The sequence below is a fragment of the Callithrix jacchus genome, chromosome 5 (genome assembly GCF_049354715.1).
Source record: "Callithrix jacchus isolate 240 chromosome 5, calJac240_pri, whole genome shotgun sequence".
Classification (NCBI taxonomy): Eukaryota; Metazoa; Chordata; class Mammalia; order Primates; family Cebidae; genus Callithrix; species Callithrix jacchus.
The window spans coordinates 43,794,468-43,807,440 of NC_133506.1; the positions used below are offsets into that span (position 1 = coordinate 43,794,468).

Consider the following 12,973-nt stretch of genomic DNA (forward strand, 5'->3'; position numbering starts at 1 on the left):
CATCTCTTAAACCAGGGCTTCAGAGCCAGAAAGTGGAGTATACCCTACTTCTTTCCTTTTTTTTTTTTTTTTTTGATATGGAGTCTAGCTCTGTTGACCAGGCTGGAATGCAGTGACACCATCTCAGCTCACTGCAACCTCCACCTCCCAGGTTCAAGCGATTCTCCTGCCTCAGCCTCCCAAGTAACTGGGATTACAGATGCCTGCCAGCATACCCGGCCAATTTTTGCATTTAGTTGAGATGAGATTTTACTGTGTTGGCCAGGCTGGTCTCGAACTCCTGGGTTCAGGTGATCCTCCCACCTCGGCCTCCCACAGTGCTGGGATTACAGGTGTGAGACACCATGCCAGGCCTATTTCTTATTAAGAGCACACATTTCCTCCTTATCACTGTGAGCTTCACATAGAAGTCCATAAGGCTGCATCTGGAATGTGCCTCTGAGGAGGGGCAGCCCACACTGGGCACAAGTTCTAGTCAAAGCTCTTAGATGATTATTCCGTTAAAAAAAAAAAAAAGTGATCCCACTTTGCCGCCAGGGCTCCTCCTGACATGTACTAGGCATTTCCTCTGAGCCAGGCACTGCCAAGGACTCTGTAAGCATCAGCTCCCCCATCCTCAAGGGACCCATGAGAGGGGTACTGCCATGATCCAGACTTCACAGATGAGGAAACCGAGGCAACGGAATCTCTCCCCACAAAGGGGGTTGTCTCATTCACTCACTTCCAAGGTATTATGACACTGTCATTTCCTTGTGCGCAGCGAAATGGATTCATGGATTAATTTATCTGGTTTTTATTGTTTTGTTTTGTTTTTTATCGAGATGGAGTTTCACTCTTGTTGCCCAGGCTGGAGTGCACTGGCATGATCTCAGCTCACTGCAACCTACGCCTCCCGGGTTCAAGCAATTCTCTTGCCTCAGCCTCCCAAGTAGCCGGGATTATAGGCATGCACCACCACACCTGGCTAATTTTGTATTTTTAGTAGAGACAAGATTTCTGCATGTTGGTCAGGCTGGTCTCAAACTCCCAACCACAGGTGATCCACCCGCCTCGGCCTCCCAAAGTGCTGGGATTATAGGCATGAGCCACCGTGCCCGGCAACTTACCTGGTTTTAACTAAACCAGTCTTACAATGAAAAGTGGTGTACAAAGGATCAGGCAGCAAAACACACACACATGGGAGATCAAACTAACGAATGATACAACCTCAAGCAAACAGCAAGGAAACGGCCAAGACAAGACTCCCCTTGCTCCAAAAACAAGCCCCTTGTCAGACATATTTCAAGAGAGAGATGACAGCCATCAGATCAGATCAGCAAGCAGTCACACAGCAAGATGGGCAATGATCAAGAAGGCTACCTGAAATAGAGATGTGCCCTCACTGTCATTAACCATGAATACCCCCAAGTCATGCTGTCCTCAGAGACTGCGGCTGCTAACAGACAGCATGGAAGCAGCTCCACTACTAAACAGTATCTTTTCTAGCTAGAATGTACTCCTTTCACAAGTCACCTTGAGGAACAACTGTATTTAAAACAACTTTCTACTTCATGGAAAACAATTTCACATTTGCCAAAGGACATTCATATTCCATACTGCACTTTATCTTCAGAATGAAACCAAAAAATAACAGATATTATCCCTAAAATTAAACAAATAGGAGAAAATAAGGCCCCCCTGGCAGGACAAACTTACCCAAGGCAGGGCAGTCTGTTAAGTTACAGGGCTGGGCTTCAAAACCATGTCCCTGTGCCTCAGCTTCCTCATCTGTAAAATGGGGATAACATCACCTCTCTCCTAGGGTTGGAAGCTTGTAACCAGTGCTAAATAAACTGCCAGCAATTCTTATTTTAAGTCACTTTATTTCCTATTACATTCAGAAACACTGGCCACTGAGGGCCACAAAGTTCTCAAATTGTACACGTTCAGAGTTTTTAGAGACCCTTGGTTTCCATTTCCCTAGGCCCTTAACAGAAACGGAAATCACTTCTGCTCCAGCTGCCAAGGATCTTACTCAATATCCTCTCCTCAGGGGCCCATGTGGAAAATTTCTTTTCCAACTGAGTGCCAGGAAACTCTCCATCTCCCAGAAGAACTGCTCTGCTTCTTCCTTTTTTCACGATATTAGGTAACCTATATGTGTTGCTCTTTTCACCTTGGCTTCCAGGAAACTCAAAGCCCAAATAGACAGATGTTTAAATGAGTCATCTCTATTTGCTCGTGAAGTTGAAAGTGGCCATGTGACCCATTTCTGGCCAATGCAATGAAAGGGGACACCTGCATGGGGCTTTTAGAAAAGGTTTTCTTCCACCAGGAAAGAGGGCTCCCCACTAACTACCCTGGCCATGCCCCTTCTCCTCCGGTTTTGAACACATGATGCCTGGAGTTGCTGCCTTCATGGAAGCATGAGGGAAAGAAGAGGATCACAAGAGACCAAATCAGAGGCTGACATAAGGCTGAGATGAGTCTTAGAGGATGCATCGTAACTGACACACCAGAGGATCAGGCAACTTTCAGTTGCAGGAAACAGACACCGAGTCACGTACTTTTTAAGCAAAAAGGAATGAGGGGCTTTACTTACTCACTGAAGGGGCCAGAGCAGCCAGAAATCCAGGCCGAGGGCCCCAGGAAACCAACCACCCTGCAGAACTGGCCCAACAGGGGCGCCACTGCCCCTGCCCCAGGTGGGAAGGGAGAACCAGAATATCACCTGCCCAACTCAGCCTCCAGGAAGAGGCTGCTCAGTCGGCATTGAGGCATGCAGTAGTTGCTGCCTCAACTGCCAACTGCAGATCCACCCCACCAACATTTCAAAAAGAAGGCCTAAGCCATGCATCCAACGCCCAGGAAGCTGGCACCCAGGCCCTCTCCGAATGTCACCACGGAAAGCCACATATGACCATGGCTGTGCTTTGCTGCAAAAACAGCATGGGGGTGGCCTCCACCCCACTCCCACCTTCCAAATCTCAGGCAGCTGGATTTAATCTTGGCCAGACCCAAATCATATCCCAAACCGAAGCTGGGAAATGGAGCTCTTCACTCTCCAGCCCCGGCTGAGCAGGAAGGCCCTCGGACATGGCAGGTGGATTGGACGATCCACAATACCCACCTCCCTGAACACAGCCCCTCTCCTCTCTTCAGCAAACCTGTAACCTCACAGTAATACAACCTCACATTTAGGATTCCCCAGCACAAAGAAAAGAACTAGAAATCCCAAATATGTCAAGTGCATCCAAAGGCCAGAAAATCCAAAGGGCCTAAGGCATACGATTTGGGTAATAATCTCTGTCCAAGAGCCTTTCATCTTCTGTCTTAATCTCCCATTCCAGCTGTGTTTACTCTGATATTGGTTTTATCATTTATTCGTATTTTCCCATTTCCTTCTACAGGAAACGTCTAATAACCTAAGGAAGGCATGGGGGCCTTAAACAAATAAATTATGTACAATCCAATGATCTCAAGAATCCTACCCCCTAATAATCATGATAGTAATATCAAGAGCTACCATTTACTGAGTACCTGCTATGTATCAGATACAGATGAGGATACCGAAGTTCAGAGAAGTTAAGACATCTGCCTAAAGTCACCCAGCAAAGAAGTGTCAAAGCCAGAATTCTGTCCTGGAGTGGATGCTAAAACACTACCGTTGACCTTGGCATCAACAGCTCAAAGGCCTACATATACCAGGCAATGCATGAAAGAGAAGGGGTGGGGAGACGACAGGGGACAGGGGGAACTGAGGGGAACTGAAGGCTCTGGTGACTCTTTCCATGGGATATATAGGTGCCCAGAGTCACCAATTTTTTAAGAGAAACCTGAAATACTGATTTTTATTTAGATTTAATTGAAAAATAATTAAGCAATCTTTTGCAAACACTCCGTAAGCCAAACAAAATACACTGCAGACTGAACCCGACGCCCAGGCCTCCGTTCGTGCCTGCAGCTGTGCACCTCCTGGCCCCTACAGCCCAGGAAGCCCCCTCCTGTCCTGTACACACCTCCCAGCCTTCGATGTGGGACTGCAGCTGCTCCAGAGCTTCCAGCTTCTCCATCTGCCGCTTGGTCTCATTGATGTTGGAGCAAACGGTCTTCATAGCCTGCAGGGCACTCTGGACTGCGGGGTGGTCTGGGTGCTTGCCGGGAGTCCTCTTGGCCAGCTCCTGGGGTAGAATAGAGGTGGGAAGAAGAAAGCAAGACATCAATCCAGAGGAGACCCAGGCCAGAGCTGAAGCCAGCTCTGCCACATACAAGCTATACAACCTGAGGCTGAAAGGCATCACTCATTCATTCAGTCATTCATTCATTCTACAAATGTCATCTGAGCACATCCTCCACCGCAGGCAGTGTTGTAGGGTCTGGGGAGAATATTACTATCAAGAAAACACACAAAAACTCCTCACTTGGTGGACATGACATTCTAGCAAAGGAGATGAGCCAAAGAAAAGAAAACTCAGCTATGGAATACAATGTCAAGCAGCGGCGAACACTAGGAAGACAAATCAGAATGTGGGGGAAGGAAGGGTTGTTTCACACAGGGAGGTCAGGGGAGCCTCTCTACGGAGGTGATGTCCGAGCAGAGACCCTGCATAGAGCAAGAGAGGGAGCCCTGCAAAAACCCAAGGGGAGAGCCTGCCAGACGGGGGGCACTGCGGCACAAAGGGTCTGGGCAGGCGCACATCTGCTGTGTAATGAGAACAGGAGGAGGCAGTGTGTCTGTGGTGGAGTAAATAAGGGAAAGAAAAACAGAGAGATCGGCGGTCACAGAGGTGGCCCCAACACTGCCCCTCTCCAGGCCCGGCTTTCTTATCTGTAGGATAGTCATAAAAATTGCCCCGCCTTCACAAGGATATGGGATGGGGCATGTAAAACGGTTCTTAATCCATAAGAAGCCCCCTGCCCCCACCGTTTCCCACTGCCAGCTCACCCCTCAACTCAGGCATAGGCTGGGACACTGCAAAAACCAGGCTAGTCTTCATCAAAAGATTCTGGCCACTAAGTGTGATAGGAGAGGAACTGAGGAGGAAGGGATTAGCCAGGACTTAAGATTTATCAGGGAATATTTTCAGACCAAATTACCCAAATCACCCAACCACCCCACCAGCCTTTCACCCTGAACTGTGCCAGCAGAGATAAGTTTCTTTAACCATCTGACCCACACACCTAACAGCTCCAGTCTCTCCCCTATGCCATATCTCTTTGCTCCTCAATGATCCAGATAACGTCCCCACATATGTGACACTCTTGCATGAGAGTTATGAGCACAAATGTCAGTTCAAGGGCTGACTCTGCCCCTCACTGTCTGGGTGACCTTGGGCTTTGGTTTCATCAGCTGCAAACCTGTGATGATGAAGATGATGACGATGGCAGCAACTAATGTTTACTGAGCCTTCGCTCCATGTTTTGAAGGTAAGTTCTGTTATTAGCCCATTTAACAGATGAGGAGACTGAGGCACAGCAAGAAAGCCTAAGGCCTCAAAGTACAAGGAGGAACTGGGATTTGAACCCAGGCTGTCTGACTCTGCTCATGGTTATGGTGAGGGATAAATGAGGTAGTGCAGGAAAAGCACAAGTGCATATACAGCAAGTGCTCAATATATGCAAGCAATTGGCATTCTCATTGCCATATGACAACACACGCTAGCCGCAACTGTGAGCAGCAATTGCCACAAAACGATGGTGTTCTGTGCACTCCCTGGAGAAAACCAACTCCAAACACATCCCCTCTCCATTTTCCCGCCACTTCCATCCTGCCCAAAAGCACATGTCGTCTCTTCTGATGACCAGGTCCTAAGAGTCCCAAGGCCCAACTGGGCTGCAACATCAGGCCCCTGGAACTCGACTGAGCTCTTGCCATGCACCCAGACAATGTGCCCAAAGGATGCAAAAGAAGGGAGATGAAGCTGTGCTCTTCCTCTTGAGGTCCCAGCAATGAGGCTGGAAAGGCACTTCCCGGCGGGCTTGAGAGAGGCCCAGACAGCAGCGCCATGTGCTGAAAACGCTGGTGATCAACCAGAGGAGAAGCAAGCCCGGAAGCCTTCAGGAGGCAGCAACGTGAAGGCAGGCAGGGCACCCAGGGCCAGCTCTGCTAATGGGGTTGCATTTTGACTCTTTCTTCACTCAGCAAATACTGGCTGAACAACTGGTGTGAGCCTGAGCCATGGAGGCTGGGCAGAGAACAAGATGGTTCTCTGGGAGCTCATGGGCAAGACAAGACCAGTCTAAAAGGTCATGACTATTACCACTACCAACAGTAACAACAGCTAATACTCAGCGAGCCCTCATGCTCCTGTCAAGCTCATTTGATCCTCACATCAACCGTATTAGGTAGGCACCGTTATTCTCCTCGTTTGACAGATGCAAGACCTAAAGCACAGAGAGGCCGGGCCGTTTGTCCAAGGTCACACAGCTGATCTGAGCCCACCCAGTCTGACTCCAGAGTTTACACTCTAAATCCCATACTATTTACAACCTTTCAGACAGTTAAGTACGAATACTTTCTTCCCAAATAAACATATAATTTCTATGAATTAAAGGGGCAGTGAGTGAGGGAAGTGCCGTGGTCTGAGAAGGTCTCTCTGCAGAGCAGCCTTGCAAGCAAAGCTTGAAGTGAGGGCACGGGCCGCACCGCATCTGTGGGAATAGCACTCCAGGAAGGAGGAGAGCACCTGAAAAACCCTGAGGCAGCGGGAAGCAGCAGGGAGGCCAGCGGGGCTGCAGCAAAGTGGGCAAGAGAGGGTCAGAGCACGGATTCGGACAAGCACGCCAAGGCCGGACCACGTTAGGCTGCAGTGGAGTGTTTACGTTTCCTCTCGAGAGCATGGGGAGGTGATGGGGGTAGGAACAGAGGCCTGACACCATCCTCTCACCCTTTAAAGGACCTCCCTGGCTGCTGACAGAAGGATGTGGGACGGAATGTGGAATGAATATAAAGTAGGAAGACCAGCTATGCCTACTACCAAGGTCCAGGCAAGAGCAGAAGGTGGTGTGGAGCCAGAAGCTCACTCCATGCTCGCGTGTATCCACTCAGCAAGGCCTTCAGTGTCATGGCCCCATGCTGGGCTCTCTGTTGTGCACAGATGATGGCAGACCCTCCCTCAAGCCCTCCTGGAGCCGTCGGCCTGCTTGTAGGTATGTCCACAAAGTTACAATAGAAGACCATGATCTTATGACCATATTCAGTAATTCCATTCGATTCAGCAAAGCTACCCCAGTCCCAGGTTCCCTAAAGTGGCTCTGGGCATCTGGACCTTTGTGAGGCCAGCCAAGGCCAGGGAGTGAATGTGGCCAGTCAGCTCCTGGTGGGCAGAGACAGAAGCTGCCAGTTAGTGAGACCCCCCCCACCACAGGTCCCACCCGTCATCCCCTTTGTCCAAACAGGATCAAGTGACACTCTGAGGACCAAGTCCAACCCATCACCTATTTTTGTAAAAAGAAGTTTTATTGGGGCCAGTGGCTCATACCTGTAATCCCAGCACTCTGAGAGGCCAAGGCGGGCAGATCACAAGGTCAGGAGTTCAAGACAAGCCTGGCCAACATGGTGAAACCCTGTCTCTACTAAAAATACAAAAAATTAGCCTGGTGTGGTGGGAGGCACCTATTATCCCAGCTATTCAGGAGGCTGAGGCAGGAGAATCACTTGTACCCACGAGGCGGAGGTTGCAGTGAGCCAAGATCACACCACTGCGCTCAGCCTGGACAATAGAGCGAGACTCCGTCTCAAAAGCAAAAAGGGTTTTATTGGAACCCAGCATCCTCATTTATTTACGTATTGTCAGTGGTTGCTTTTACAGTACAATAACAGACTGTATGGACCCCAAGGCCTAAAATATTTACTATCTGGTCCTTTAACAGAAAAGTTTGCTGACCCTTTGTCAAAAGCAACAGAACTGATTCTCAGCTAAGCATGAGGGCACCTGGAATAAAGAACACACTTCCGGTCCACCCTAGACACTATGTTCTAGTGGATGGGGCATGAGCAGAAGGGCTGGGTACAGTTTCCCTTCTCCTTTCCCTCTTCCTTGGCTGGAGTGTGAGCACCTGAAACCCCGGTGCTGAGGACCACACCCCAGGGCTGGCAGAAATTGATGCTGTCAGCATGAAACCACCATGCTGCCCTGGACTGCCTTGACAGAAATAAGCTTAGACGTTGTGTAAGCCACTCTTGTTTCAGAGCTCTGTCACTATAGCTAAAATATATCCTATTACAAAATAGACCCCACCGTGTTGTGGTATAAACTCATCATGAAAATGTGTTCTTCCTTCTGCTGGCTCTGTTTAGCTTGTCCATCAGTGAAATTACTTTGCTCCCAATGGCCCCAGCAGACAGGTGCTTTTACTACCCCCACTTAACAGATCAGGAAGCTGAGGCTCACACAGAGGCAAAATCACTTGCCCAAGGTCACGGACAGCTAAGCAGCTACAAGGTCCAACTCTAGAGCTCACATTTCTAAATCACCATTTTGTGATTCTCCAGCCTGAGTCCCTGGGCCTCTTCCCACCTCCTGCGACAAACAGGAAGCCCTCACCAATTTTATTCTTGAAACTAAAACCTGATGGGCCCATGGCACCCCTCTGATGGGCACTGCTGCCATATCTGCTCCTCCCAAACCCCGGAAGTTGGAATCTCAGTGATCGTCCTCCAACGGTTCCCTGTGGGGATGCCAACAACCAGTAGTTAGTAAAAGTGAAAAAGGCTGTTTCCCTTTTCTATCTGGCTGCCTCTATCTCTATTCTTGCCCTAGGTCAGTGCGAGGGGTAGGGAATTGAAACCAAGCAAGACCTGGCCAACCCCATGGCTGGACCATAACCACAGGGGAAGTGTTGGCTCTGGTGTCTTGGTTCACAGGGGCATGCTGGCTCCACTCTGTTGAGCTCCAAAGAATGAGGGCCCATTCCTGCCTCCACGCCTTTGGATTTGCTGTTTCCTCTCCCGGCATACTTCTTCTCAAGACCTTAAGAAGTGATGGCCAAGCACAGTGGCTAACTCCTGTAATCCCAGCACTTTAGGAGGATGAGGCAGGTGGATCACGAGGTCAGGAGTTCGAGACCAGCCTGGCCAGCATGAGGAAACCCCATCTCTACTAAAAATACAAAAATTAGCCGCGCATGGTGGCATACACCTATACTCCCAGCCACTCAGGAGACTGAGGCAGGAGAACTGCTTGAACCTAGGAGGTGGAGGTTGCAGTGAGCCAAGATCATGCCACTATGCTCCAGCCTGGTTGACAGAGTGAGACTCCATCTAAAAAAAAAATTAAAAAGTAAAACAGGTCAGGCACAGTGGCTCATGCCTGTAATCCCAGCACTTTGGGAGGCCAAGGTGGTTCGTTCACCTGAGGTCAGAAGTTCAAGAGCAGCCTGGCCAACATGGCAAAACCCCATCTCTACTAAAAATACAAAAATTAGCCAGGCATAGCAGTATACATCTGTAATCCCAGCTACTTGGGAGGCTGAGGCAGGAGAATCACTTGAATCCAGAGGCAGAGTTTGCAGTGAGCCAAGATCGTGCCCCTGTTCTCCAGCCTGGGCGACAGAGTAAGAGTCCATCTTAAAAAAAGAGGCAACACAGTACTATATATAGACAGGCCTAGAAATCAATGGAAAACAGTGCAGCCAGTGGCCAGCAGTTCAAGACCAGCCTGGGCAACACAGAAAGACCCCCAAAAAAATTTTAAAACTTAGCTAGGCACAGTGGTGTGCACCTGTAGTTCCAGCTTTTGGGAGGCTGAGGTGGGAGGATCACTTGGGCCCAGGAGTTCTAGGTTACAATGAGCTATAATCGCACTACTGCACTCCAGCCTGAGTGACACAACAAGATCCTATCTCCATTACCTCTTTAAAAAAGAGATGGGTTGATAGGTGCAGCAAACCACCATGACACATTCACACCTATGTAACAAACCTGCACATTCTGCACATGTATCAAAATTTTAAAAAGAGAAAAGAAAATCAAATGTAAAAATCCATGTATATAAAAAAAATGAGAGTACAGCAATAAATCCCTACAGTTCATCTTCCACAAGGATGCCAAGGCAGTTAAATGGAGAAAAGAACCGTCTCTTCAATAAACGATGCAACTGAATATCCACGTGCAACAAAATGAGGTTGGCCCCTCCTCGTACCACACACAAAAATGGACTCAAAATGGATCACGGACCTAAATGTAAAAGCTGAAACTATCAAACTGTCAGAGAAAACACAGGAGTAACTCCCTGTGGCCTTAGGTTAAGAAAAGTACCCTTAGCTACAACCAAATGCACAAGCAACTAAAAAAAAAAATAAAGTGATTTTCATCACAATTTGAAACTTCTGTACTTCAAATGACACTATCAAGAAAGTGAAAATAAATAAACTTTTAAAGGAAGGGAAAAGACAATCTGCACAATGTAGAAAAATAGCATCAATTATACATCTGATGAGGAACTTATACCCAGAATATATAAAGAACCTTTACAACTTAACCACAAAAAGATGAATAACAGCATTTAAAAACAGGCATAAGACTTGAACAGACATTCCTCCAAAGAAGATATACAAAAGTCTGATAAGCAGACAGAAAGATATTCAACATCATTTGGGAAAATGCAAAACAAAACCAAAATGAGATACCACTTCACATCCAGTGAAATAGCTATAATCCAAAAAATGAATAACAAGGGTTGGTGGGGATATGAAGAAGTTAAAACTCTCCTACATTGCTGGTAAAAATAGAAAATGGTGCAGCAGCTTAGGAAAACAGTTTGGCAATTCCCTTGCGACACCATGATCCAGCCATACCTGAAGCCATCTATCCGTGGCTTTTCAGTTAGGTAAGCCTATTTATTTTTTACATATATATGCTGTATAAGTCGGCTTGGGCTAGTTTTTCCATCTCTTATTTGAAAAAGTTCCTACTGCTTCACAAAGTCAGAGAGAGTGCACAGATTTGGAATCTCAAAGATGTCCCAGTTAGTCTCAGACAGGCATAAAATGTGGGTATCTTCAAAGTTAATGAGAGCATGAGCGATATTAACAAAAGTCTCACCTGCAAAAGGAGGGAGATGAGGAGCCTCCTGCCCAATTCAGAACTGAACAGACTGTCCTAATAAGTTAGAAGAGAGTCAGGTTCAAAGGAGACATACTATTGTACTAAAAACCCTGGAATTAATATCCAAAGTGAAACAGATACATGACCTTACAGGGCTTGGCCCAGAGAAGAGTGTTTCTGGAAGGAACCCAAGAGGTGCTTGCTAAGCATCTTGGGTGAACTACATGAGGAAGAAGCCCAACAGATCTGTAGGACCTCAAGGAGTCCAATGGGACCAATGCAGGCGACCGCTGTTTGATTGAATTAATCTATTCTTACACCATTTGGAGCTTTCTCACAAGAGAGGGGGCTACCTTGTAAGGTAGTGAGTTCCCCATCACTAGAGGCATCGATGATAGATTCAGGCCCACTAATGCCTTCTTCTAGCTCAAACCCAGTCTCAGATCATGAAACTAGGAAGCCCTGTGGTTAAGAGAATGGGTCTTAGGAGAAGGGAGGCACGGTCTCCGCCATGCCTCCACCACTTCTCAGCTGTGTGACCTTGCACAAGTGACCTCACCTCTCTAAAGCCAAGTTTGCACATCTATGAAAGAGGGGAGGAGTCACCTCCTAATGCTAATGCAAGGATCCAGTGGAGCGATGAATGTAAAAGTCTTGGTACCCAGTAAGGACACAATACTTACCATCATCACCATCATTTCTGTAGCAATAGTGGCTATTTCTTACTACTTCTGTATAGCAGGAATAACAGTAAAAGTAGAAGTCATGTTCATCACATTAGCTAGCATCTACTCAGTACTTTCTGTGCACCAAGCACTGCTCGAAACTCAAGTGCATTAAGTCATTGCATCCTCGAATAATTCTAGTGAGGTAGGTACTATTATCATCCCCACTCTATATATGAGGAAACTGAGGCACAGAGCAGTTAAAGGCCTATGCCCAAGGCCACAGAGACAGAAAGTGGAGTTTGGCAGATGCCAACCATGTCTACAGGCCCATCTAGAAATAGTTATAGCTGGAAATGAACACCCCCAAATCAGATTCTTAGAACACACAATGTCTGAGCAGGGCAGGCCCTGGGGATCCTTTAGAAAACTTGAGAGGGGAAGGGAAGGGTGTCCGAGGGCCACCCTGAGAACCAGCAGCGGAAGCCCCACCAGGAGCCAGGCTGGGTGGCCTTCCCCAGCATCTGCCGCCCAACCTCGTGTGGTTTCACGAGTGGGGCCCCAGGCAAAGCCTTCCTAGAAGAGAGGATGTTGGTGTGGAGGAGCCCGGGCTTCCGTGAGATGCCCCACCTCCCTCTTGTCCCTGCAATCACATTTACTCAAAGGATGCCCACAGGTGCCTGCTCTGAACAGCGCCTTCGTGTCCCCAGAAGTGTGTACCCTGCCCCAAGCAGGCCCATAAGAGGCAGCCTGAGGCACAGGGCCTCAAACTCCAGGGCAACAAATGAATGTGGTTGGGGCCAGCTCCTCCTGGCTCACTGAGCCGTGCCCGAGGCCCAGGAGAGGACTAGGGGAAGAACAAAGGGCTCAGAAGAAGAGATGGTGGCAGGGAGAGAAGAGGACGAACTGCAGAGTCCTGCTGCTTCCGCCTGCTCCTCTCTTGGGCCATAGAGTCCAGGGGAGGCCATCCCAGCCAGCTCCTGGTGTGGATATGTGACTAAAGCATGACCATCCATCCTCCCAGCCACACAAGGAGAGTGTGGGACCCACGCTGAGCCAGTAGGCCACGGACTGGGTCTTCCTATGCGAACACCAGGAAAGGTGTGCTCTCCTCTCCCTGGGTGGCTATGCTGGTCACACACAGGCCTGAGGGTGCTGGTGACCAATGACACCACCATGAGAAAGCAGCCTCCTGAGCACAAGGCTGGCACTGAGAGAAACAGAGCAGGATGTGGAGAGACAGAGTTAGGACAGCATCACCTGAGCCCTGGATGCAGCTATG

The 12,973-nt window shown here is 48.4% G+C and overlaps 1 protein-coding gene across 7 annotated transcripts in view; it reads right to left on the reverse strand.

Annotated features, from left to right (window-relative positions):
• PREX1 (phosphatidylinositol-3,4,5-trisphosphate dependent Rac exchange factor 1) overlaps positions 1-12,973 on the reverse strand; it is a 203,575-nt gene that overhangs the window by 79,805 nt on the left and 110,797 nt on the right. For all 7 annotated transcript variants that reach the window (XM_078371900.1, XM_035298857.3, XM_078371899.1 and 4 more), the window contains exon 6: positions 3,999-4,160. In XM_078371900.1, coding sequence (XP_078228026.1) covers positions 3,999-4,160 — 162 coding nt within the window. The remainder of the gene's footprint in view (positions 1-3,998; positions 4,161-12,973) is intronic.